Consider the following 27,950-nt stretch of genomic DNA (forward strand, 5'->3'; position numbering starts at 1 on the left):
GCTTGCATCGTCGCGGTGCACGCGCTTAACTCTGAGTCAGTCAACTCAGAGTTGCTTAAACCAACTCTTTTCAGCTGTTCTGAAACCGAAAACTCCAGGTTTGCAAACTCAGAGTAAATCAACTCAGAGTTTGTTAAACCTCCTTCTTGAAACCTGCCCCAGGTCGGCCTCACATTAAAGTGGTTATTTTATTAGCCTGCTTCCTTCTTATATGTAACTGTTGTAGTAGATGCTGGAAATATTTTCAGTGGTAAGTATAATGTTACCACACAGGATGTGTTAATTTATGGGTTTGGACTAAACCGACAAGAGTTTCCCTTATGCAGCCTGGCTCATAGACACACGACCTGTGGCTTTTTACATCATCGAGGAGAGGCTACGAATTTATTTGAAGAAACCCTTTTTGCAATATAATAAGGGAGAGGACACTGTTACTTCAACTCCAAATTTGTGCTTTATTCAGCAAAAGCAAACAGCAAGTGATAAATCAATCAAAAGGTAAAGAATTTTATTCAACACAGTCAAGTTTTTTTTTGTTTTTTTTTTTACTCAATCCCCTTACTGCTTGGTGTTTGGGCCACAGGGCCGATTAGGGGGGAGAGTTAGTTGTTAATTCTCTTTTTTCCAGTTTGCTCCGATTCAGAACTTGATTCTCCCTGTGATGCTTCATCCCGTCTGGGTGAAGATGCTCAACTGCCCGCAGGCAGATGTCCTTATTGTGGGTTCCTTTGTTCCTTCTTTGTTCCCCAGCCACGAAGTCTTCTGCCCAACCAGCCAAAACCTGGGGTTTTTATACCCATTTTGTGCCTACTCCCCCGCCCTCTTACATCATCTTATACTCTCATTGGTTATTTTCATAGCATGATCAACATCTTTTGTCCAATCAGGCCAAAGGCCTGCATTTTACAGCAGATATGCACAGTCATGGTAAGAACTCTGCCCTGCACCTATTAACATGACCTAACAATCTAGGTACTTCCCTTTCTAACTTCTCGGTTCTTTCCACCTTTCCTTATTTGTAGGATTACAAGATTTTTTTATTACACATCAGATTTCTCAAAGTGTGTTCCTAGTTACGCACTTGACCTCTTTAACCATACTTTTACCTTGGTAAACAACTCCTGCCATAGGGCCTAAATGTGAGATTAATATCATCACTTCGAAGTTTTTAGATCAACATTTTTATAACATCATCAATAAGAATCAACATACTGACCTTATTGATTAATAGGTAACTAGTTTTAACACATCTCATAGCACAGCAGCTGCAATTACCATTCTTCTTTGTTAGCTTTTTTATCTTCTACTAGATAATTTCTTTCGAATTTCCACTCCCTTCGCCCCTGGTCCTCTTTTTGTCCAAGGTACCCACTTGGGCCATAGCTCCACTCCCTCTCTGGCTGACTGACCTTGATGCCCCGCCGGCCTCTCCTCCTTGCGCTCTCATCTCGGTCTGTTCCGTTTTTCTCTTTAATTCCTCTAACTCCGCAGCCAGCTGCATCATTCTTTCTTAAATCAGCTGATCTCCCCAAAAAAAACTTGCCCAGCATCTGCTGCCAGGGGGAGACCAACGGGGTTTCATTCCATGACGCAAAATATCTTCGCCTTTTGTTTGAATTCCAATTAGGAGACCTCCACCATCTTTTTCACTCTTGACCCCTCGGTGGGGATTCCTTCCAATACCATTTCCCGCCCCGGCTTTGTGGGGGAGATTCATCCTGACACCTCCCTTGTCCCGGGACTCTCAAAGGGGATTTTCCCTGCTCCCACTCTTCCTCCGAGCCTGGAGTTTTCAGTCTGAAGGTTACTTTTCTCCCCTCTGGGCCCCTCTGGACCCTTATTCCTCCTTCTTCTTGGAACTTGTCCTTCCCTCGACTCTCTCTGCTTATAGCCTCTTCCTGGGACCCAGGCTCTGACTCTGTTTCATTCTCCTCGACATTTGTATCCTCCGTTTCTTCGACAAATAAAACCAAAGTACGACTTCCTAGGCAGCTCCTCCCTTCAAACTCCACCATCACTAACTCTGTCTCTACTCTTTCCGCTCCCCTTGTCAACCTTTTTACACTTATTATCCTCTTACATCCTACCTTCTAAATGTTCAACCAACTTCCTCAGTTTAATCATTACTAGAACTCCATTTATGAAGCCTTTGCACATACTGCCTTGTCTCTCTCCTATGCTACTCTAAGTGCCCTTATAACTTTAGCTGATCTTCCAGGCTTTCTTTGCCTGATCCTCATTCTTGCATCCAATCAATAAAGTCCCATCACCCAAGCACCTTTGCTTATTTAATTTCCCCTACCCTGTCTATCAACTCTCGTTTCGATGAAGCCCTGTTACTGCCCTCCTACTCCATCAAACCTCACTACAATATTCACAACCTCAACTCACATTTCTGTCCCCCCCCAGATGAACCACCTATTATGGAATAACGCTATGATCAGCTACCTCCTCTTCATTAATGACATCAAGCTGTATGCCAAGAGTGAATGAGATATCAACTCGCTTATATATACCACCAGGATATACAGCCAAGACATCAGAATGTCATTCGGACTGGATAGGTGTGGTCAGGAGAGGAAAGGTAGTCAGGACTGAGAGGGATAGATCTACCAGAGTTCTGAGAAGTCAGCTGGATGGGAAGAACAAAGTCCAGACGAGCAACATCTACACCCTCCTGGTCATCAGGTACCCAGCTGCCACAATAAGCTGGCCAAAAGAGGAAATGGAAGCCTCTTACATCAAGACAAGGAAGCTCCTTACAATGCACGATGGGTTTCACGCCAAATCCAGCACCCTGAGACTGCACGCTTAGCGAAAGGAAGGAGGCCGAGGATTAATGAGCCACTATCCAGGATGAAACAACTAAGCTCCATAAATACATCAGGAAAATGTCCTTAACAGATGATTTGCTCAGTGAATACCTCAGGCAGCAGAAACCAGACGAGGGGAAGGAAGGGGAGGAACCCTCACAGAGGAACAAACCTCTACACGGTATGTACCACAGGCAGATAAAAGAAGTGACTGATCGACAAATCCTACTAGTGCCGGACAAAGCTGGACTGAAAAACAGCACAGAGGCACAGGAACAGGCTATGACTACCAGATCAATAGAGGCTGGGATCTACCATACCTAACAGGACCCCAGGTGCAGGCTGTGCAAAGATGCCCCTGAAACAATCCATCACAACAGCAGGATGCAAGATGCTAGCAGGCAAGGCATACATGAAACGCCATGACCTATTGGCTGGCATAGTGTAAAGGAACAACTGTGCAGACTACAGGGTGAAAGTCCCAAAGTCCAAATGGGACACACCTCCAAAGGTGGTTGAAAATGACAGAGCTAAGATCCAGTGGGACTTCCAGATACAGACTGACAAACTGGTAATGGCCACTAACCCGTCATAGTAGTGGTGGACAAACAAGAGAACAAGGCTGTACTGATGTAGCAATCCCAGATGATAGCAATATCAGAAAGAAGGATCACGAGAAGATCGAGAAAGTACCAAGTACTGCGCACAGATCCTCTACTCTGTGCTGCGGTCCTACCAGCTGCTGAAACCAAACAAATGAATTAAGCAAAACAATAGGCACAAAAAAACTAAATAAAGATGTACCTTAGGCCAACACATTCATAACTAAACAACTACTGTACTGGGGTTTAACTGTTAAATTAATATTAATACTAATAATAGAGTTAATGTATGTGCACACACTCATACCTGTACAAACATACATATATCACATACATATACATACACCTATGCATTATTACACATAATCTCATAATACTTAATAATAGCCATTATATATTACATCACAACTACCCGAGGTCAGAGTGGACCACTGTGGGTCAACGCTGTCCTCCCCATGAGAACCAGAGGCACCATTCATCTGCCAGAGTCTGCATTCCTGTGAGCTACAAAATTTTTAAAGCACAGGGAGAGATGAGGAAGGAGAGGGTAGGGAGTGTTGGAGAGGAAATGAGGATCAGGAGAGGGAGGGGTTGCCGGTCAGCGACCTTCGCAGCAGCGTCGGCAGCTGCATGTCGCAGAAACAAAGTCATCATTGATGGTGTGAGCCGGACAGTTACAAACAGCATTAGCTGTAGGTAGCAGAACAGCGTCCAGCAAAGCAGCAACCTTACCATGATGTAAGATAGGTTTGCCATCAGACTTCAAAAACTGCCTGTGCTTCCACAGAGCACGAAAATGACACCAAAAGCATCTCTGGAAATGGTAAAAGACTATCCTTCTGTCAGTTTACCAGCTTCAGTCAGCGTGATCAACTCTGCAGCCTGAGCAAAGTAGTGTAGACGCCATGAGAAGTGCAGACTCCATACCCAACCTGACATTGGCCTGAAGCAGGGTCTCTAGAGGAGCCATTAACACAGTTGTGAGGATCATCATCGTCCGGGCCTGGAAGAAGAGTGGCTGGGATAAGCACATCGCACTTCTTGACAGTAATGTTCATTTTAAGCAAGGTGGTGTTGCATCTAAGCCATCGGGCTGTAGATGTTTTCTGTTGACGTGACGTCAGAGTAGCCTATGATGTCACGTGATGCCACCATGGCTTTCTTTGCTGCAGCCAGTACTCACAGACAGTGTGGAAGTTCAGCAGTAGGTGGGTCAAGCTTGGCAGGAAAATAGTCATACAACCTGATTTCTCATCCACTGTCTGAGTGAAAAGGTCACGTAGCATTAGATCAGGAAGACCCAAAGTAGGAGCAGAGTGAAGAGCAAGCTTGAGGTCAGTGAACGTTGTTCAGCCTCAGACGTCTGTGAGAGAAAAAGTGAACGATAAAGACGTCTGCATCAGAACCCTGTGGGAGTGGGACCTCAAAGACAGTTAGGAATGAAGTTCCTACAATAAGAACAAAGACCTGGAAAAGACATAAACTGTTTATACAGTACGTGCACGGTTTTGGCAGGTTTCAAATTGTTTCAACTCCTTTGGGTGAAATGGATTTGCCATCAGCTGTAATTAAAGTGACCCAGAAAAATAACCTTTTTCTGCACAAACTGTAATTTAGATAGGATCTCTTTGTGGCCTGTAGCATCTAATGTTTCAGTAGCTTGATGGTGACTGCAGTACTGCCATCTATGGCTTCCTTTCAGAGAGTGTTGTTGTTGTTTAAATTGTCTGTGGTCAGATTTAGGTGTGAGAAACACTGGGTTACGTCCTCTGATCAAACCTACATCATATCTGTGTGTGAGCCACAGGGAAGCAGGGGTTTCAGAGCGTCTTCAGAAAAAATATTTAAAAAACAAAACAAAAACGTTATATATTATATAACAATACATGTTAAATTATAAAAAAAAAAATTAGATTAGATTTTAACCCACAAGTGGCAATTCTTATATACAAATTTACATAAAGATCATTCCATAATGGGCGATAAGCACCCAGGACAGGTTGCCAATCCATCGCAGGGCAACACACAGACATACAACCATTCACACACTCACACCTATGGGCAATCTAGAATGACCAATGAACCTAATGTATGTGGGAGGAAACCGTGGAATCCACGTAAACATGGGGAGAACATGCAAACTCCAAAAGTGCTTTACAATCAAATAATATGAACAATATGAACCAGAAGAGGCGCTACAAGAAAAACAACCATCTGCTCATTTAAACATTGAAACTTGAAACCATAGTTTAACACCCTTAACTGTTTTGGTTTACTTGTTTCTGTGTTTATTATGTATTCAAATTACAAATATTACATATTTGTACCTTGCATACATAAATGTTTAGTTTGTAACCCACATTAACCACAGTGTTCACAATTATTGCACAAACATGTATAACAGAAGCATCATTTAGTAAGGACCACATTCAGGTGATGCTGTCACAATGTAGATTTCTCCTCATCCTGGGGCACATGTCACACACACATCCTAAATCATAGATCATATTCTGGGAATAAAAAACACAAAACAAAATGCAAGCATACATGGCACCACAACACTCCTCTTTTTGGCCCATTTTTCATGTGCTGAACTCAAAGATCTGAGACATTTTTCTATGTACACAAATGATCTGTTCCTCTTAAACATTGTTCACTAATCTGTCTACTGTACGCCTGCGTTAGTGAGCACTTTTCCTCTGAGACGATCCATTCACCTCACAGGTATTATATAAAAATGCTGATTATTTTAGACACCATGAGTATTGCACGGGTAAGCCTTAGGCTGGACAATACTTGAAAGTCATAGCTTTGATTCGGTGTTGCCTCTGATGGTTACTGAACATAAAAAGTGAAAATGGAAGAGAAGCCTGTGAAAAGAGCATCCTATTGTCTTATTTAATAAGACAGAGAAAAAAACTGTATAGAACTAGATAGCAGTATTAACTGTACAAAAAAATAAAACAGGGTATGAAGTATTTTTTTAATTGTTGTTCTGATGTTCTGCCAAAGGTTTGTGCAGAGTGAGGACTTTGTAAAAAAATCACAGTAGGAAAACCTGATAAGAGTATTCACACTAGTAAATGTGAAAAAAGGTGTTTATTTTAATTAATGCAAAATATTTTAAATACTTATTCCAAAGCTTTTCCATAACTAAGGTTTATCTCTATTGTAGCATCAACAAGTCCAAAATTCTACATTCTACACCTGAACAGAGGTGATATTAAGTTTTTAATTAACACGGTTTTCTTATGAGACACTCTTCTCTAACCCATTCCCCAAGATAAGGAGATCAAGGGTGCTTTCTCCTACAAGGAGGAACTGTTGCTTAAAACAACAGCACGTATATGGTTCCAGCTCTCCGGGTTTAAAATTAAAGACTATGGATACAGTTTTAGGACATAACCTTATATTCAACAGGATCCCCCCATCAGTAACTCAAAAATTGTCTCAATAACTCTTGGCAAGGCCCCTTTTCTTAGAATAACCAGCCACTGTGGATAAAGAGCAATATCTTGGGAATACGTGCTAATAAAAATAAGACTTATTTGGACTGTCTTGAAATCAACGTTATTGTATTCAGTAGATAAAATGCTGTTATTTGGTGCAAAATTGTTTTATGTACTAGGATTTGTCCCTATTTTGCATAACAGGACACAATGTGCCATCTTTTGGTAGGAGCAACAAGTGTCTTCATACAGCTTTTTACCATGTTTCTTGGTGGGACTTATGAAAAGTCAAAATAAAGCTGTTATATGCTTCTTGTAATTCTGTCCAACATGCAAACATGTTACACATGTAGTGTAGTGTACCATGTGTACACATGTAGTTGTGTTATGATTACAAATGGCTCATCGTTACAAATTTGTTATTACTAAAACTCAGGTTAGTTCATTATTTGTTTATGTTCTTACTGTTTTGTACTAAATAGTGATGAAACAACTAGAAAATAATCTGGATGATGTCCTGACACCTCCTAACACTGTATACAGCTACTAATAGGAAGCCTATACATTAAATCACCGACTAGTGTTGACAGGATGATATTTGGGGGCACACAGGTTCTTTGCGCAACAAGAATTAATATTAAGACAGGTAAATTATTTACTGACTAAGAAGCCACCGATCTGGTACCAGCTTCAAATCTGTGCAATGCAATTTTGTTGAAATAAATGAATCATCATTGAACCAGACACCTCACCACAATGTTGATGACTGTAGCTGCATTTCCACGTCACAGATTATTTGTACATTAACAAAATACATTTTTTTGTTAACACTTGCGCCTGTGACGGTGCCCTTTTAGTTTCACCAACAGATACCAATAGCTGTAGAAAAGTACACCAGCCAGGGAGCTATCGTAGATCTACGCACATTTCACATAGTTATTGATACATCCGAACGTTGGCGTAGGTTTTTGCTTACGCCAGTTTTGAAATTTAAATTATTAATAATAAATATGCTACATCTATTGTAAAACTGGTGAAGCCATGCTTCTAAAGTTTCTGTGCAGTGTGGATTCGCTGGTGATTTCTTAGGGTGCACAATTGAGAAAAGGTTCTCCCACAGCTTTCACACCAGTGAGGTTTCTCTCCAGTGTGAACACGCTGGTGTTTAACTAAACTACTTTGGAGCGAGAATGCTTTTCCACAGGTTTTACACCAGTGAGGTTTTTCTCCAGTGTGAGCACGTTGGTGTCTCAGTAAATTACTGGGGACAGAAAATGCTTTTCCACATTGTATACATGAGTGCGGTTTCTCTCCAGTGTGAACACGCTGATGAGTCAGCAAGTGACTGCCCTGAGAGAAAGCTTTTCCACACCATTTACATGAGTATGGTTTCTCTCCCGTGTGAATACGTTGGTGTCTCCGCAAACTACAGAGGCCAAAGAACGCTTTTCCACATTCTTCACAAGAGTGGCGTTTTTCTCCAGTGTGAACTTGTTGGTGTCTCAGTAAGTTACTTATGTAGGAAAATGCTTTTCCACATTGTTCACATGAGTGAGGTTTCTCTCCTGTATGGCTTTGCACATGGGTCTTTAAGCTACTACTTGCTGTAAAGGTTTTCCCACACTGGTCACAGCTGTATGGTCTCTCTCCAGAGTGAACCTTCTGATGATTCTTTAGATCAGATGGTCTGGTGAAGACTTTATCACATTGCTGACAAAGATGCAGCTTTGATGCTCTTCTTCCTTTGTGCTTCTAAAAGTGACAGAAATTGAAAGAGGGTAAAATTAAATCTCAGGATGACACAAAGATTAGGTATAACACACCAAAAGACAGCAAGGTCTCCCAAAACCTCTGTTGTGTCTGATTGTTCTATGATACATTTACTATTTACCTGAGTTGGGTTGTGCCAGCTCTCTATATTCAGTCTTGCCAACAGAAACACAGAAGAATGAAAGAGAGACACAAAGGGTAATTCCAAACAGCAGATATAAGAAAAATGGACCTTATAACTCAAAGAGGAGCTGCTCAAGTTACAAAGACAGGTTGAATTAGAGGTGAAGAAGTAGTTGCGGATTCTACTGCTGACGGGGATGGGCGTTACAGACCACAGCTGATGGACAACCGACTACCAACTCGCAGACTGTGAGGTTGCGCAACTGTGTGTCTGAGGTGGTGTTTTCCAGCCCCAAAGCGGACAGTGCTCTCATCATTCCTTCACATATAACACCAACGGCTGTCACATCCAGAACCTTTCCGGAGATCCAGACACAGCCAATGATGGGTGAGGGGAACGAGCTGGAATACAGTTCAGTCATCAAGGACTTTGTGGACTGGTGCAAGAACAACCACTTGTGCTTATCAGTAGGACCAACTTTCAGAGAATAACAACACATCACAAACTGGTGAACATCCAGGGATCAGACATGGAGACTTCGGAAAGCTTTGAGTACCTGGGTCTTCACCTCATCCAGGGATCAGACATGGAGACTTCGGAAAGCTTTGAGTACCTGGGTCTTCACCTCAACCATAAACTGAACTGGACTAATAACACTGATGCCCTGTACAAGAAGGGCCAAAGTCACCTCCACCTGCTGAGGAGACTGAGGTTCTTTGGAGTGTGCAGGCCCAAGGACTTTTTATGACTCTGTGGTAGCCTCTGTTATCCACTATGCTGTAATCAGCTGGGGAGCAGGCAGCACAGACTGGGACAGGAAAAGACTGAACAAGCTGCTGAGAAAGATTATTATGTTTGGCAAGAGGGGAAACCTATCCCACCAGCATCTCTCTATAAATGTGCAGCCATATTGAGTCATGGGCCTTGCCATATCTTAACAAGGGGGGATGGTACAGATAATAAACGAATACTACACTACTTACAGAACTGCAAATTATTCTAAAAACATTTGTTGACGATTAAATATAGATTTAAAAAAACACTGTGCCTACCACCCTCAGTGTGGGGTTGGTGGAAAGAACCAACGGCACAATTAAAAGTAAACTGAGAAAGGCATAAAATGCAAAAACTGAACCTCAGCCTGGTGCGAAGGCCCATTTAGAGTGACCCTGACAACACCTACAAACTGCAAAGTTTAAAGGCATCTCTAGGTGGATACACAAGACACACTATAAAAGACAAGTACAGGCAACCGAGTAGAATTGTCCTTGAGAAAAAAAAACAACAACTGGGGGAGTGGAAAAATCTGTATACAAAGGGGGTCAGTAGCATTTAGAGCACTGGTCGTCTCAACAACAGTGAAGAAACCAGCGTCCCTCTCTCACTTAGTATCTCCTTATGAGAATATCCCCCTATGAAAAAAAAAACCTGTCCAGCCACAGGAGTTGTACTAACGGCCCTTGTACTAGTGATTGATGCCAAGCCACTCCCTAAGATCATCGAGAATCATCGAGAAAGAGCCTCCTTACCAGTATCACACTAAATTGTGGTATCGTTACATTAAGTTCTTTGCCAGACAGATCACTCATAACTAAAGCATGCAGACCCACGAGAAGAGTGACTATATCCAGACACTTTATGCTCACTAGTGTCACCTGATGCTTTCTATGCCTCTTTCCGAGGTCAAACGACCTTCACCATAGCAGGGTTGTAATTATACTTATATTTTTTTGAGTGCCAACATCTTTACAGACATCTTATTTGATGTCATTTCAAGGGACACTTTTACCAGAGCAGCAGCTTTTCTTTTAAAAGAATAAGGATTTAGCCATCTCAGTAGGGGAAGTCCCCCTGAAACACTGCCAGACTGTGACGATGCCTTGCACTTGCAATGCCACCCATCTTAACACTGCTTAGGCAACAAAGGGAGTTCAGTGTGTTTCTTATTATGATGGTCCTGAATGGCCAAAGTTCCTGCTGTGGATTATTTAGAAGACAGCGACTTTTACAGCACAGTCTGATATTCGCCAGAGTACAGTACAGCGCCGACAAGTTACGCCATATGAAGGAGGCCCGGGCTGCTGGGACAGCCTGGTCTTTTGTAGGTGAGTGGGAAGACTGTGCTGTAAAACTCGATGTCTTCTAAATAATCTCAGTCTTTTCCCTACCATTATATTAGGGGGGCAACCCACCCCACCAACAGCACCCTCCGCCTCCTTTGAAGTTGAAGTTGATTTTAAATAGAGAATAACCACAGAAGTAATTCAAGATCATCTTTCCTATATAACAGGTCTGTGCTTTTTTCCTTTTATTAAACTAAACAGCCTTACGTTTACAATTTTCCTCCGTATCGCGCATGGCAGAGTTCCGCCCCGGTGTGCGTTCACACAGACACATGTGCGCACACACCTACCAGCGGAAAGAGACCATGCGTCGAAGAATGGGTCGCATCAGGCTTAAAAGCTAGCAAATATATTGTCCTTTTTCTTCTGCAATTGAAAATACAATATGCATTTTGAAAATGCATTCTGCAATTGGCAATTCAATACGGATTTTAAAAATGCATTCCGCAAATGGAAACTCAATATGCATTTTCAAAATGCATTCAGTAAATGGAAATGCATTAATAAAAAGACTTGCATTTTATTTTCTCTTACAGGTGTCTTTATTCAAATGCTAACATAATAGAAATAGCATTATTCCTCCACCATCAGACAGGCCTGTGTGCTGCTGGGTCACCGGTGTTATGTCTGTCTGCCAGAAGTTGACTGCCGTACACAGACTGCCGTCAAATGAGTCGTAGTTCGAATTTCCGTGGTCAAATTAGCCGTCGATACAGTTGATGTGCACGATTCGTTCGATACTTAGGGTAACAGTGTTGCGATCACAGAGAAGAGCCGAGAGGCTCACTCTAGTGAACAGGGGAGATGATATAAGAGCTAACATCCTAAGGAAACATACAGTAAACTGCAAAATACCAGAAGTGATGGAATTTACGGTGTATGTTTGGAAATAATCACTAATGAAATATAAAAAAAAAAACTTGTACTATATACCATATATACTGCAAAACTAAACAGTAAAATGGGCTGATACTTTGTGTGGTAATAGTTATATGAAGTACTGAATAGAAGTACTCTGTGTAGTAGAAGTATTAAATACTAAGTAGAACTGTGAAAGAATCATGCTGTACTAATTTGAAGTACTTATTTTATTAAAAGGTTCAAGTTTGGTCATTGACATCAATTCAACTAACTCTAGGATATTTTAGTAATGGATTACTTTATAAAACCTATACAGTATGAAAAGTTCATATTTGTTGTGACATTAGTCCATTAAGTACTAAGTAGAACTGTGAAGGAACGTTGATGTACTAATTGGAGGAACATGCATTATTGAAGATCAAAGTTCAGCTGGTGTCAATTTAACTTACTGTAGGATACTTTATTACTGAATTACTTCAAAACTATACAGTAAAATAAATTTATATTTGCTTTGGTAGTAGTCCATGAAGTTCTAAGTAGTAGTAGTTCCAAGAAGTACTGTGAAGGAATGATGTTCTACTAATTTGAGGAACTCATTTTATGAGAGGTCAAATTTCAGACATTGATATTAAGGCCGTTCACTATAGAATATTTTAGTAATGGATTATTCCAAAATGTTGCAGTAAAATGGTCTGATATTTGCTGGGGTAGTAGTCTATGAAGTACAGTTACTAGCAGTAACTGGGCATTGCATTGCCACTTTTAATATTGAATTGCAAAACGCAAAATGCATTTTTAAATTGAACGATATAAATTGGATACTGAGTCTGAAAAACTTTCACTTGATGAACACATGAAATACAACAGGCGCTGCTGGCACCCTCGGCCTTTCCATCTCAACTTTTGTAAGGTGGCGATTATTTTGGCTTTTGTTGAGTGCAGCAAACTCCTGCGTGGTTTGCATGTACGAATAAGTGAACTGTCTTTACAATCTTTCTTGGCAAACTAGCCATTCATTTAAGGAAGAATAAATAATCCATTCTATCAGTCCGACGTGGTCAGCAAGTCAATCACATATGGGTACTTCCTTAAAAAAGCACGGAGATGTAACATTACACCGGTAGCAAGAGCACACTGAAGAGTCTCAACGCTAATGCATAGCAATGACTAAAGTCACATACAACACGCAAACTTCAACAGCTTTCAATTGGATCTGCACAACGTAAACATTTTGGCCGTGTTCAGCAGCATGAAGCTTGTGAGCTGTAAAATAATCCACAAATAAGACGCACCACTGTATAAGACGCAGGGTTCAAAGCTCTGGAAAAAGTAGCAGCTTATACACCGGAAAATACGGTACTTACGCAAACCTTTACTATATGTCCTTCGCTAGTTACACCCAGACACTTCAAACTAGCTCCTAGTTTCACCAACACTGGTAAATATCCTGACTCTCAGCAGAGAATGTCGTTTATTACTCATAGATCAAATGAGACTTGAACAAAGAACCGTGGTGGAGTCTGTGACATTATACAGTGGTAGAAAATAAAAGTGTCGGCCTCTAATTTGCTTTCATTTTCCCCACGTTATCAACTCGTTTGCACTGCTTAAGAGAGTGTGTTATGTCCTTTTGGCCTATAGATGGATATTGACTCCCACTTTTGGTCCCAAAATGCCATATTTGACTTTGCTATATAGCCTCTTGTAGAATGACTGCTGATCAAGTCTTGAGTGTAGTGGTTAAGATTCGTGACTACAAAGCTTTTTGTCACAGGTTAGAATCTCAGTGGGAGCAGTCTTTTAATTTTAAGCGTCTCATTATTATTATTTTGCCTAATATCCCAATAAGCCCAATAATATATTTGCGAGAATATTGCATAACAACATCGGATCGCTAAGACTACAAAACGCTGGTCATCTGTGGCAGATGTGCAATCAGATATTTAGTATAGTATATAGTACATAGTATAGCAGTATTTACAAGTTATGGCAGTTTAAAACCAAAATAAGCAGCTACAGAGCTTTACTCGGCGGTGTACGCTTCCACATGCAGCATTTGATTTGTGTCAGACAAGCGGACAAGGTGCTGAATGTTGCTGCATCGATAAATTATAAAAGTCAATCAGGATGTTTTCAACAGTCTCTTTAGTAGTACTAGTGCAGCCAAGGTGGTGAATAAGCGTACTTATTAATATTATTATTATTAAATATTATTATTAAATGATCATGGGGGAAGGCATTGGACACTCCCCCATGCGGCTTGGAAACAATAAATGAGTAAATGCTTCGCTACACCCAGTTTATTTTGGCGCCGATAGCAACTACCTTCAGGCAACAGGTGCATCGGAAAAGGACAAGGTACTCCTGATCGTCCACAAAAAACAAAACACAAGTTAAACGCTATGCTCCGTCCATAGATTAATCTGTTGCGGAAAGCGCACGCTCCAACAAATAGGTAACGTTAACCAAGGCATTGACAGGGACAGCTAACAGGATGTCACCTGGCTAAAACAGCACACTGGAAGTCGGTCATCAGTTAAGTTAACATGGTCACTCTTTCATATGGAATACCAGTTTACATTACTTACTGTTAGCGTGTGCTTTCAGCGACAGAGTAATCTGTGGATGAAGCGCTTGGTTTACATTACACTAACCCCCTAACAGGTAGGTAAGTAACAGTAGGCACTTCATCCACAAATTACTCTGTTGCTAACAGGTCTGTCTTGAACAAGACAGAGCAAAGGAGTTAGGTTGATTCTAAGGGCCCAGTTTAATTAATAGTAACATTATTAGCACCAATATATATGAGATATCACAAATTTATCTATGAAATAGTTACAAATAAGACTAAATTATGGCATATTTCTGCCTTCCCAGTGAAGTTACTCCCCTCCTCCCATTTACTGCATGGTTCAGTCCGTCCACCTGGATCCTATAGACACTGCTGAGTGAGCTAATCAGATTGTCACCAGTTAAAGCTGCAAAATCTGTGGTCGACAAAGCATAAATCTAACCATCAGAAACAAAAAGGAAGTTTTAACAAAGCAGAAAGAGAGATGAAGGGCCCACAATAACTTGCATATTTTTTAAAGACAGGTTTGTAGTGGATTGGAGGCTTTTAAAACAACGTTGCACTACCTGGTAGTTAAAACAAAACAATTAAAAATCCTTAGTCGGACGCAACTGTGCTATAGTGAAACGGTTAGTCACTTTAAATTCCTACCACAGTAGGAGAGAATGTTGTCTAGTGTAACATTGGTGCTGCTCCATATAGTGCATTTACTTTCTTCCTTCTCACTCTCACTTCTGTGGCTAAAATGCTTCTCACACTGGCCACAGCTGTATGGTTATTCTACAGTGTGAATTTGTTTCTGTGCTTTTCCTTTGTCCCTCCAGATAAATGTTTGTAAACACCGTTCACATCTTTATGGTCATTGTTCAGTGTGAGTCAGCCAATGAGTTATTAGCTTACTGATGGGTGCAGCCTTTGGAAAACACCGCAGGAAGAAACAACACAATAGGCCTGAATCTCAAACCAGGAGCTTCCTCCAATAGAACTACCATGTGATGTTCATGCAGATCAGCTTTAAATAAAGTAAGAAGCTACAAAGTGTAATAAAGTCAGATAATCGTCGGCTGTTACATAGAAAACAAGCTTAATCGTTTTTATGCTGAGCATCTTCACTGCAAACACTTATTGGACCAGTTAAACATTTTATAATTACTCTTCCTGAATTGCAATTTCTATTTGTTTATTCATTTAATTTCTCTCAGGTTTAACCTAGAACCAGACTACCTCAGGATCCGTCCTCGTCTCTTTTTACTATCCGATTTTACTGGTTAGGCAGCAGCACTGACCTGTTGATCTGTGGATAACGTGGGTTCGTAGCTCCGATGGCCCTGGTTACGGTTCTCCTCCTGCTTATTCACTCCACCACTCTCCACTTCTTGGGTTTCTTCTTTAATGTCGCTCTTGATGTGGTTCTGGTCGCTATCCGGATCTTGGTTTTCTTCTTTAATGTCGCTCTTTATGTGCTCCTGGTTTACAAAGTTGTGGTCATAGTTCATAAAATCTGAGTTCTGGTTCTCGTGCTTTACACCACTGCTCCAGTTTAACTGACCCGGATCTATCACAACCGAATCTCGTGTTTCTTCTTTTATGTCTTTGTTGTTAAGGCTTTCTTCTGAACCCGCCATGTTGCGTCTTTTATGTTCTCGTCAGATTCTCGCGATAACCGGATGCTCGTTTTTTTGTGTCCTGTCCGGCAGTTCCACAAGCAGCAGGTATTAGGCTGAATGTAGAGATGTCCAACTCGAGACCTCCCACTCGACTCAGCATCTATCTCTCGAAGCGGAATCGTCGTCAGGCAGAATCTCGAGCGCGTTCCGAATCACGTGACCAATGACAGCGAGAGGCGTCGATACGTCACGTGACTGCCGAGCGGCTTATCTGCAGTTTGAACGAACTGGTTGTTTTAATATGTCAAAGCTTTATAAAAGTGACAAGCGGACCGGAGATGATCTATAGGATGATAGATGATCTATAAGATAGACAGGTTTCACATTACAGATATCTGTAATGTATTTATGACAAGTTCAAAATGTGATTAAGACTTCAACTACATTTTGACAAGTCGCAATTCCAATAAAAATATCTTTATAGTCAGACATCAGTGCCGTGCAAACGGCTATTCTCCAAAGCTGAAGAGTTAGTAAGAAGGTGATTAAAGTCATGTTTTGTGGAAAAATAAAATAAAACAAAGGTCTTTGATTTAACTAAATGACAAACCTGTCTCCTCAATGTAGTAATATGTAATGTTTGCTTTTTGTGTTTTATTAGTCCTTCCCAAATATTGTCAGGACTCGAAGCAGGCGGCGGACCCACATGCACAGCACCGAGGCAGGATAGTGATTAAACACAGGTTTATTAGATGAAGCAGGGTCAGACGGTCCAGGTCATACACCAGTCGTTCAATGAAGTAGCACACAAGGGAGCAGGCAATCTCTAATCCAGTGTCCAGGCAGGGTTCGTTACACAAGCAGGCTCGGCAAAAGTACAGGCAGGAATGAGACAAACTCACGGTCAGTAGTAGTCCAGGGTCGGGCAGGATACACAAGGCAAAACCGGAACAGAACCCGAAGAACACGAAACACACGGAACACTCAGGGAACTCAGGGACTCACAAGAAACACGAACGAAACTCGGAACTCTGAAGAAACACGACAATCTGGCAGGGAACTAAGGACACAGGAGCTGACTAAATACACAGGTGAGTGATTAACTGATTACAGACAGGTGTAGGTAATGAGCTAGGGAGAACAGAACTGATAACAGGAAGTAAAGCAGGAACAGAAACGGAAACCGGGAGTGCTACCAAAATAAAACCGGAAATGGAACCTGGAACCAAAATAAGACAAGGAAACAACAAGAAACAAACCCCAGATCGTGACAAATATATGTGATATCACAGAATTCATGGACAGGTTGAGTTTGTGTTTTGGCAATTATTGCATTATCAAATATAAATACATTTTCCTGACTTTCAGGTGTTTTGTTTTGACAAAGTTCAACGGTAAATATAAATTGGTAATAATAAAAATTGGTGGTGTCACTGTATTAATGGCCTTTTTGCAGATTGTACAGGTTGCCGTTTCATTTTCGGCATAAAAATATAACCACACGCTGCTACTCTTTCTTGCTTCCATCCTTCTGCTTCTGTGTCCTCCTTGTTTGTTTGCTGACCTGAGTCATTGAGTGACGTGAGATATCAAGGGAAAGGGGAGGTGTGCTTCACTTGGCACTTGGCACATAGCATATGCCAAGTCTGTGTTGGAGGAAAATTAAGGATAATGAGTGTCCCTTCATTCTACATATATTACCCGAGATCGTCTTGGTCAACTCCAATTGAAAATCAGTGAAGTTTTCTTTTAAGCCCGTAAGCCCACCATCACATAGCAGTCTGATATTGCTGTAGGTGGATGATATTCTGGTGGACTCATAGACTGAAGATGAATGCAAGAAAGATAGTGTAGAGCCTCTTTCATTTTCTGGCCACAAGGCCAGTAAAAACAAACTGCAAATGTGGAATAAAGAAGTTAAATATTTAGGACAGATCATATCAGCGCGTGGACAAAAAATTGATCCAAATAGAGTGTTCAAAAGTCAGAAAACCTAGACCAGATTTACAGGACAACCCAATACCTTATTCTTTATTTATGTGTGTTATTTATATTATATTATTTATGTGAATGGATCAAGCACGCTACACTATTTATGTTAGAGGGAAAACCTGTCCTATCAACATCCCTCTATAAATGGGCAGCAATCTTGGAGTCATGGGCCTTGACAAATACTATACTAGTTATAGAATTACAAATTTTTCTAAAAACATTGTTCCCGATGTATTAGGTGCGCTAAACATAACCTTCAAGGAAATATTCAACAAGTGAGAAGAACATTCCCAAAAGCAGAATATTTGTTTTAATATTTACATACAGATTTTTGTGAATTAATTAGTGCAGTGGGTAGCACTGTCGCTTTACAGCAAGAAGGATTCCCAGGGCGAAAATACCTTGTATAATCATGAGGTAGTTTACAATTTTATTTTATTCTGACATGAAATCATTGTTTTATTTATAATTCTTCATTATCATTAAAAACTGATTGAATATAAATCAACATTATAGTAAGTAAATCATCATTAAAATCATCAATAAAAATCAACACAATGACAGATTGATGATTTTTTTTCTCAATGATCAGCTGAAAAATACAATAACAACACAAGAAATGCAATTATCATTTGTTATTAGCATTATCTTGTGTTTGCTTGATCATTTCTTTCCCTACCTCTAATCATCTGTTCGTGCACCGTACTCGCTCGGAACACAGCTCTGCCCTCTCTCTTGCTCCTCCTTGGATGAGTGACAGGTAAGATGTGTGTTAGTGTTGCTGGCCAAGGAAGATCGAGAAGTTAACATGAAATTACATGGATTTTAGGATCCTACAGGTGCACGACATAATGCACCTGTACCAAAACCAAAAACAGAAGGGGGCATAACAAGAGATTCTCTCTGCTTCCATTTTCACTCTGGGAGACTGCATGCACCAACTCATCCCTGTTGCCTTGTGTGTGGAGATGTTTACATTCTCACACCTGCATCACTGGCATCTGACTATCAGAGAGGAAGGAGCGCTAAGTCTCAACAGAGAAACACAGCTCCCTGGCCTTGGGTTTGGGAGCTAGAGTCCAGAGTCTATCAGGCAGAGACAACCATTGAACAATGTAGGTGAAATGTTAAATACATACAGTAAGACAAAATATAAGACATTAATTGCAGGACATAAGTCCATCCATCCATCCATTATCTAAACCGCTTACTCCCTAATGCGGGGTCACGGGGGTGCTGGAGCCTAACCCAGTTGGCTATGGGCGAGAGGCAGGGTACACCCTGGACGGGTCGCCAGTCCATCGCAGGGCAACACATAGACAGACAACCATTCAATCACACACACACACCTACGGGCAATGGAGAGAAGCCAATCAACATAATGCACGTCTTTGGACTGTGGGAGGAAGAACCCACGCAAACACGGGGAGAACGTGCAAACTGCACCAGGGCTGCCTCCAGAACCTTCTTGCTGTGAGGCGACAGTTCTACCCACCGCACCACCGTGCCGCCCACAGGACATAAGTCATAAATCATAAATCATATAATAACTGCATAGAATAAGGAAGAAACAAATTTTCCCATAACATTGATATACATTACAATAGAACTAACATTGCAACAAACACTGTGAAAGTAGTAGTAGTAGTAGTAAATCGCTTGAGGCAGGCCACGAGTCTACCACTGTGAGACGTGCTGTTAATACCAGCAAGCACACATAGAGCCCTCATGATGTTACTTAGCTCCATTTATTGAAGACGTTTGATGGTACATCGCTGTGATCACCATACCAGCATTGGCATTAGCATAAGGGGTTGAAAGTAATTGCACTACCCGCCTCTGTGCTCTCCTCGGTAATACTCTTCCAGCGCAGGCAAGCAGGTGCCTTTTAATGACGTGAACCATCAACGTCATTAAAGTGCACCAATCGAAAGCATATGTAACATACACTAGGGCTCCTACACACTGAATCAATCAAATACACTGACAGAGGAAAAGGCACAGGTGAGAGAGATGCCAGCCTATGGGTGGCAGAGGGCGTGCACTAGAAAATGGGAGTGGAACATGATAGAGGGATTATAAATCCTGATACTGTGCTCAAGACTGCAAGGTTCTTCCTTGTGCGTTTAGCTATTACGCCTGCAAACATTTGTCTCATACTACAGTAGATGTGACTTGACTCTGACATGGAGCAGATCAACAGCCGTGTTTTCAACTATAAAAACTACAACTTTTTTAAGGATCAAACAACTGCAGAGCTCATAGATTTACTCCAGAGCTTTGAAGTGCGAGACAGTGACTTATTCCTTGTCACTTATCCAAAATCAGGTGAGTTAAAGAATTTATTGATATATTTCTGTATTGGTGGAAACAATATGCTACTTTTTCTATTCACAGGCACTATATGGGCTCAGCAGATTATGATCTCTATCTGTGAGTTAGATGGAGGTCTGAACAACTATATAAACAACTCTGGCCAGATGCCATGGCTAGAGTACCATGATAAGGATGAAGACTATTCTCTACGTGCTTCTCCACGACTGTTCACCTCTCATCTGACACCAGCTCTCATGCCTCCACAACTGAAAGACAAGAAAGCCAAGGTCTGTATTTGATCAAACTTTGCCTGTGTGTGTGTGTGTGTGTGTGTGTGTGTGTGTGTGTGTGTGTGTGTGTGTGTGTGTGTGTGTGTGTGTGTGTGTTTCTCAAAATGATAAAATAATATAACGAGACTATAAATTTGATGTTTGTGAAAAAGGACGCAAGAACCTGACAGGTAGGTCCAGTCATTGCAGGATCAAAATCAGGTGATTTGTCAGATGCATTCTGGGTATTGTAGGATATTACCATTTTCAGTCACAAAACCTATTACCTGAGTTTTCTGTTTTCTCTGGACATATACCATCAATGTTAAATGTTGTTGCACAGGTCTACTGATAAAATGTAAAATATTTATGCGGTGAAGTATCACTTTTATCTGTACTGGATTTGTGTCAGATCATCTATGTGATGCGTAATCCTAAGGACAACATCGTCTCCTATTACCACTTCAGCTGTGCACTCAAAGTCATGGAGACTCCCAAGAGCTTTGAGTGTTTTTTGGAGGAATTTTTGAATGGCAACGGTGAGACAACCAGGCTACTGTACTGTACATGATGATGGTATCCACATAACAATTCTAAGACTGAATTATTATTTGCATTTAAATATCATAACATGTACGTGAGTTCTATTCTATTCTATTCTATTCTATTCTATTCTATTCTATTCTATTCTATTCTATTCTATTCTATGTAAAAATACAAATTTAGGTAATATTAAGGGATATATTTATCAAATACACAGTTCCGGGATCCTCCTGGTTCGACCACATCAGAGAATGGCATTTAAACAAAGACCAGTACAACATCCTCTTCTTGACCTATGAGGACATGACTCTAGTACGTCCATGTTTTTCTTCTTGTGTTGTTCATTCTCCCCCATTATTTGTCAAGTCTTTTCATCTATTTTTTGTTTCTGTTTTAGGACCTGAAGGCAGCTATAACTAAGATATGCAAATTCTTAGGGAAAAACCTCAATGAAGAAACCATTGAACAAGTGGTTGAAAAATGCACCTTTAAGACCATGAAGAAAGACCCAAAAGCCAACTATGAGTTTCTGCCAAAAGACATGTTCGATGGAAACTTCATGCGTAAAGGTAACATCACATAACCCTTTGGCAGACACATGTTACCAGATGTCAGCTGGAGCTTTGCTTTGTTTGTACAGGTCAGATCGGTGACTGGAAAAACAGCTTCACTGTTGCTCAAAGTGAGAGAGTCGACAAAATGCTGCAGGAGAAACTCGGTAATCTGTCTCTGAAGTTCATCTGTGAATAAGCAGAGAATACAATAAGGCTGATTAAAGTAGGTGCTGACATGTTTTCTAAGTGAGAACAAACTAAATAAAAAACCTAATCATTTGTTTTGATATCATCTTTGTGTTTCAGAAAATGTGAAAAATAAAATACAAAAAAATAATATAATTTTTCAATTTCATAAATGTTTCTACATATGCAGCAGTTGCACACAATTATTGTTCAGTGATAATTAATTGAATTAGTGCCTTGTTAATCAACCTTCCTCAAGGCTTTACCAGGATGGTGAGTGTGTCTCAGTAGCTGCTTAATTTTTTTTCTAAATGAACGCACAAACAGAAAACACAAAGCAAATTAAGTTTTGTGAAATTTTATTTTTCTATACATTACAATATTGCTTTAAACAAAATGTGAAAGGTTAAAACAAAGACACCAAACTAAAACAAACCAAAAGTAAAGGAAGCATAAACTACACTGTCACTGGTCAAATGCTAGTCTACAAACAAATGAGCTTCAAGCAGAAGAGACACAATTAAAATAATTTTGATGATTGTACTGTAGAAGTGTTAAATACTAATAGGAGCCAGTGGAGGAAAGTGAAATTGTGAAGACCTTTAATACTGGCTAGAGGCAGAGCTGAAAACAGAAGAACTGTATTCCAGTCTGGCAGACCCCAAAGTTTTCATTCAAATCTTTCTGGTAACCGCTGTTTTTTTTGTTGTTGTTGTTTTTACTCCTCTATGAACTTATCGTGGTGGTGTTTGTGTTTGGACGACCCTAGGAGCTTTGTTGCCCGGGGCTTAATGCCCCTGGTAGGGTCTCCCAAAGCAAGAAGGTCCTAGGTGATGGACCAGACAAAGAGCATTTTGAACCCCCTATGATAGACAAAATTTCAAAAACGAAATGTCGGTCCCGGGGGTCGGCCAGGCTCCTGTAATGTTTCTCTAAGTCTTTCTCTAATGTTTCTGTAAGTCTTGCTTCATACAAGACTCTGATAATAACAAAGATAAAGTACTGAATTCACCTACAGATTCTCTCCTCATGGACCTTTTAATATCCATCAAAACTCGTTTCTCTTTTGACCTCTCTGCATCACATTAAACAGAAATGAAAATAACAACATGAAAAAGCAAAGTTAAAGACTCGAAGAAACAGAACTCCTTGGCTCTTCCTTCAACAGGTGACCTCACGCGCGAGGTTAAAGAAGGTCAGCTGTTTAGACAGAAAAGCTTTTCTCAAGCAGATCACGATAATGCTCTAAAAAAACCCGCCTGTGTGGACCTGTTTCAACCACTAGTCCCGCTCTCTCCACTCCAAATCCTGTAAGTCTAGATGTTTACTCAAGAGAAAAGGGTCTACGTAATTACACATTAGGATTGGCAATGGGCTGTGTTCCTCGGTGGAGGTACAGCGAGTTCACGCTGTACTTCCACCGAACTCCCAGGACTCTTTTGGTCGTCAATCAGGGTCAGTTTGACATGAGCTGCAGATGTTCTCCTAAGAACAAACCTGCTCAAACTCAAAAACAAACTCTTTAACCCCAGTTACTAACACAAGCCCTTTAGACTCAATAACTAAAGACAGACATTGTCACATGTATTTTCCTCTCTCATACTTTTCATAAGCAATAATAAAATATACTATAAACTTTCCCCCTCAATGTCCATTAAAGTTAAAGCCAAACAAACCTCTTCAAGATTACACCCTCGATGTCAGTCAAAAGCCAAACAGGAAAGACTAAACTTTAGTAGCTAAAACAACAACAACAACACAAAATAACCATTAACCATGACAAAATTTACTGACTATCTGATGAACAGGCTACGCCCTAATGAACTAGATGACACATAAGCAAATAACACACAACCTGTTGAACTGTTAGAAGCACACATAACAGACCAGACAATCATTGTTGCATCTAATTTTACTTTCCCCTTGGCTATCTGAGTCTCTAATGACATAACAATAACTAAAATAACTAATGACATTTTTCCCAGCTGTGGCTGAAAACTGAAATATTGTAAATATTAGAGAAAATACATGTCAACCAACATATAGCCAAATCTATCAAAGAATAAGATCTGATCAGCTGATCAGTAAGTAGATGCCCCAGATATTATTTAATCTTGCTACAGGTCCGCAATGATTTCACAAATAGAACTCAGGAAAACTTGAATGTTTGTCTTCCTTTGTCCTAAATATCATCACCAAACTCTTCTTAGCATTATATAGATTACTGAATAGATACATAAGATGATTCACCATTGTCGCCAACCATACAGCCCATATTGGTTTGATTTGCTGTAACTTTTCAAAGTCAAAGTCATTCATATAAAAGTTAAAAAGGGCAGGGGACAACAGCCCACCCTGGCATCCTGTGGGCTTGTAGGACAGACGCCTAGTAATACTGCTACCTTGGTAGAGGCAAACTTCAAGTGCTCTACTGTAATCAGATCAGGTCCTGCAGCTTTATTTGCCGGAAGCTGCAAGATAGCCTTTAACATCTCCTTAGGGGTAAGACCTGCCACAGTACATCAGCATCAGTGATCATGTCCACAATATATTTGTCACTTTTGACACTATTGTATAGTATGCATCGTACTCCATAATTCCGCTATAGTATTTCCTTGGCTAACCCCATCCAAAGTACAGGGGAGTTATGTACTACTTTTACTCAAGGTTTTAACCTCTTTAAACCTCTAAAGCTGTTTTATTCCTGAACACGTCTTACTAGCCAATGACTCAGCTCTCGTTGCCGTTTTGCGTTTACCGATGTACCGGACCACATATTTGTATCTAGCCTTTGTACGCTTTTTAAGGTCCAATTCAAGAACCTCTCTGTGTTTACCAATCCAGTGCCAAGCCTTAAATGCCCTAGAGGCTTCCTCTCTGCAAGCTGCCACATATTTGTGTTCTCTGTTTTTTTACTATTATAAATAAGCCTATTTTCAGCCTTGATGATAGTATATATATATCATATGTACTGTATATACACCCATACATAAGACAAAGCGCTTCATAATGACAGGCAGTTTTGCAGATGCCATTCGAACATAAGATTGCTGCCATTGGTAACTGGATATTGTTAAATAAACCATCAGTCTCTCAATAATAATTCATTATTACTGTCCACCTGAAGGGAAGTCCAGTCCACTTTGGCCATCATAAGGTTCATGCACCATCTCAGATACAATCCCCATATCCACAGGTGCTGATACAGTGATCAAGCAACAATTTGACATGTCAGGCCTCCCTTATATATTTATAAATGTCGACAGGCTGAAGCCTTTGACTGGATAGAATTAGTTTATTTTCTTCACAGAAAAGTATCATGAGGTTAACAAACATTAACCTTTTGTCTGAAATGTCAGCATCCATATCACCAACCACATACAGACTGGTGGAGTGATTAGCTAATATAAAAGCATTAATATAAGAAAGCCTAATTATATACATGTCTCGGTTCATTGAAGCTCATAGGGAGTATACACATACACAACATTTACAGTAGAACAGTGGTTATTAACCTTGTTGAAGGTCTTGAACCCTACCAGTTTCATACTGTATGTACATTTCCCAAACCTTTCTTTATTTAGAAATTAAATTAGATTTTATTTTTTAATTCAAGACATACATATGTGTTTTACTGCTTCATGAAATGAATTATACATTAACATCACTGTGTTCAAAGAACAAAACCAATACAATGGATGAACTCACAAATTCCATACATAATTTTTCACAAAGACATCACCTTTTGTAATACTACCACCTTGAAATGGTTTTAATTTTTACTTTATATATTCCAATAATAAACTTATCACGTAATTTCCATCAGACTACATCACTACAATAATAATCAATATTTACTTTTCAGTGTTTTTCAACACGTGAGTATTTCCACCAAGCTCCGTGAGAGCCATAGGTCCCCGCTCAGAGTGGGCGTTGTTTCCGTCCTCCGCCTCCACTGCATCTCCTCCTCTGGCCCTGTTCCCTGTCAAGCCCGACGGTTCAGAACCATACAGGGGGAGTTCGTAACAGAACATTTTACTAATCTACAATTCTTCTTTTAAAGCTTCTGTCTTCAAACCATCAGGCTTCTCCTCTCACTTAGTAACCTATATATGGCACATTGGAGTGTGAAGATAACAGTTTCTTCCAGCTTTGGAGTACTGGTCCATTTTCCGAACTCTGTTTTTGAGGTAAAACACTTTTAATGCAGAAAAACATAGTATTAAAAATACATGTTTTTCTCTTTCTAATATAGTAAGCTCATGTCTAGCTGAAACTCATGTTCTGCATTCAAGTTCAGCATTCAAGTCCAGTTCCAGCTGAAGTTCAGTGTTCTTCCATGTCCCGAGTCTTCAAGCCAGTTCCAGTTCCTGGTGGTCTGGAGATGACCACTCCAGCCCTTGTTCCCAATGGCTTGAAGATGACCACTCATACCCTCATTCCTGGCGATCCGGTGAAGCGGACCTCTTCAATTCCTGCCTCTGGTGCCCTGAGCGATTCTCCCTGGCCGCTCTGTGTTCTGCTACTCGACCCTCTGGTCTCCTCCGTCGTCTTGTTCTGACGCCAGCCTCCCAGAACTCTGTGTTTGTTGCTGGGCACATTTTGGCGGGTGCTTTCGTTTGTCTTATTTTGGTTTCAATAAACCACACGTTATTACTGTACCTTACTGTTACTTTGTTTTGTAAGTAAAACTATTTTGATGTTTATTAAATTCTGGGGGGTGGCAGCTGTACAGAACATGCAAAGAGGCGTGTAAGACTGCGGGCTCCGCTCTGAGTGGATACAAAGGTCAGAATGGGCAGAGAGACACTCGCTCTTATCTGAGTCTGAAAAAAGTTTAGAATTAGTTGTCCCCAACTTTCTGACCAGCATCTAAGCTTCAGACTGTTTTAATGAAGCAGGCGGAGTTTTCACCCACACAACTTCCCAATGCCACAGTAGGTTGGTTTTGATTGGCAGCCAAATGACTATTTATAATTTAGGATGCGGATTATGGTCCAGACTTACTGGATTGGAGCAACAGGCATCTGCAATTCTGGTTAATGAGCTTTCTTCAATGCAAACAGAGAAGGAACCTAAACCTTTATTTATGATACCTGAAGAAAGTTTGCCCCCGAGGAGCTGTGGTACTGACAGAACAGGGCCCAGCTTGACCTTGTACATGTTGTATGATCAGACCTTCATCATTTCATCAGTTTTGGTTTATTGTGCTTATGTTTGAACTAGTCAAGTTATGTTTAGGTGTCCTGGGGTGTGTTCCAGAAAGCAGGCTTGATTAACCTTCTGCTAAACCCTGAACTCTGGGTTGATTAACCCAGAACCTGCTTACCCTGAGTATGTCTGTTCTATTCCTGTTGGTAACCCAGCGTGCACGGCGTACTGTATATATAAAGACATTGTCAATGGATCGCCGAATTCACAAGTCACCATGAAAATCCAAAGCGACACTATAATGGCAGTGTATTTCAACGGCGGAGTAAGAGGTTTTAATGCTATGTTTTTAATGAAGAATTTAAGCCGTTTATTAATAGAAAAAGCAACACAGCTGCATCGGCAAAGAAAAAAAAAGAAAAAAAAAGTAAATTGTGTATATTTAATTATCGTTATGTTACCCTCTCCTCTTTTATTGTAAAGGAAAATTGAACATAACTTCCACATCATTTTGTACTATTAATTCCATGACATTCGAATAATATTAGATAATAGTAATATTCTTGTTTAATAAGGTGTAATCCTTCTGGAGCAAGAGGAACTCTGTCCCAAGTCAAAATAAAACACAAAATCCTACAAAACGGTAAGATTTGATTACACAGTTACAGGATTTATATCTTGCATAGGCTTCTACAATGTTGTAGTACTCTGAATTTTTTTTAAATATTTATTTCTTTTTCTTTTATTTCACTTTGATCTTATGGGTTGCATTGTCTTGCAGTCACTGATGGATGGATTGTATTATTGGACTCTCCAGAAAGCACACAGTCTGGGACATTGTGTGAAGTAATGTAAATAATATTCCATTTTATTTTTTTAGGACATGAAGAAATGATGAGTGCTTTGCTGCAGAAACCTTAATAAAAGTGATTCTGACAAATCATGTGTCTTAAGAGTCTTCGATCTCTGTGCTCTACTTGGTTCACTACTGGATCCTCTTGGTCATCTTCACCAGGAC

The 27,950-nt window shown here is 40.3% G+C and overlaps 2 protein-coding genes across 3 annotated transcripts; one reads left to right on the plus strand and one right to left on the minus strand.

The window, feature by feature from the left end:
- Window positions 1–435: 435 nt before the first annotated feature.
- Window positions 436–17,231, minus strand: LOC114861365 (zinc finger protein 239-like). Of its 2 annotated transcripts, XM_029160493.3 has the most exons (3): window positions 15,601–17,231; window positions 8,756–8,789; window positions 8,531–8,616 (listed from the first exon to the last, which is right to left on the minus strand). In XM_029160493.3, the coding sequence occupies exons 1-3, from the start codon at window positions 15,937–15,939 to the stop codon at window positions 8,567–8,569; spliced, it is 423 nt and encodes a 140-aa protein (XP_029016326.2). In that variant the 5' UTR covers window positions 15,940–17,231; the 3' UTR covers window positions 8,531–8,566. The 2 variants fall into 2 exon arrangements, with proteins under 2 accessions (XP_029016324.1, XP_029016326.2); XM_029160491.3 differs by lacking the exon at window positions 8,756–8,789 and having other exon boundaries at window positions 436–8,616; window positions 15,601–17,224.
- Window positions 17,232–18,143: 912 nt separating this feature from the next.
- LOC114861373 (amine sulfotransferase-like) lies at window positions 18,144–21,917 on the plus strand. The gene is made up of 5 exons (XM_029160501.3): window positions 18,144–20,516; window positions 20,911–21,037; window positions 21,259–21,353; window positions 21,439–21,610; window positions 21,682–21,917. The coding sequence occupies exons 1-5, from the start codon at window positions 20,100–20,102 to the stop codon at window positions 21,789–21,791; spliced, it is 921 nt and encodes a 306-aa protein (XP_029016334.1). The 5' UTR covers window positions 18,144–20,099; the 3' UTR covers window positions 21,792–21,917.
- Window positions 21,918–27,950: the final 6,033 nt, after the last annotated feature.

The sequence above is a fragment of the Betta splendens genome, chromosome 9 (genome assembly GCF_900634795.4).
Source record: "Betta splendens chromosome 9, fBetSpl5.4, whole genome shotgun sequence".
NCBI classification, from domain to species: domain Eukaryota; kingdom Metazoa; phylum Chordata; class Actinopteri; order Anabantiformes; family Osphronemidae; genus Betta; species Betta splendens.

Excerpts from the sequence above, each read along its gene's own strand:
- LOC114861373 (XM_029160501.3), top strand. The coding sequence starts at position 20,100 with ATGGAGCAGATCAACAGCCGTGTTTTCAACTATAAAAACTACAACTTT. Across the intron at positions 20,517-20,910 it reads TGAAAGACAAGAAAGCCAAG|ATCATCTATGTGATGCGTAA; the intron begins GTCTGTATTTGA and ends GATTTGTGTCAG. Across the intron at positions 21,038-21,258 it reads GGAATTTTTGAATGGCAACG|TTCCGGGATCCTCCTGGTTC; the intron begins GTGAGACAACCA and ends TCAAATACACAG.
- LOC114861365 (XM_029160491.3), bottom strand. The coding sequence starts at position 15,939 with ATGGCGGGTTCAGAAGAAAGCCTTAACAACAAAGACATAAAAGAAGAA. Across the intron at positions 8,617-15,600 it reads CGTTATCCACAGATCAACAG|AAGCACAAAGGAAGAAGAGC; the intron begins GTCAGTGCTGCT and ends TGTCACTTTTAG.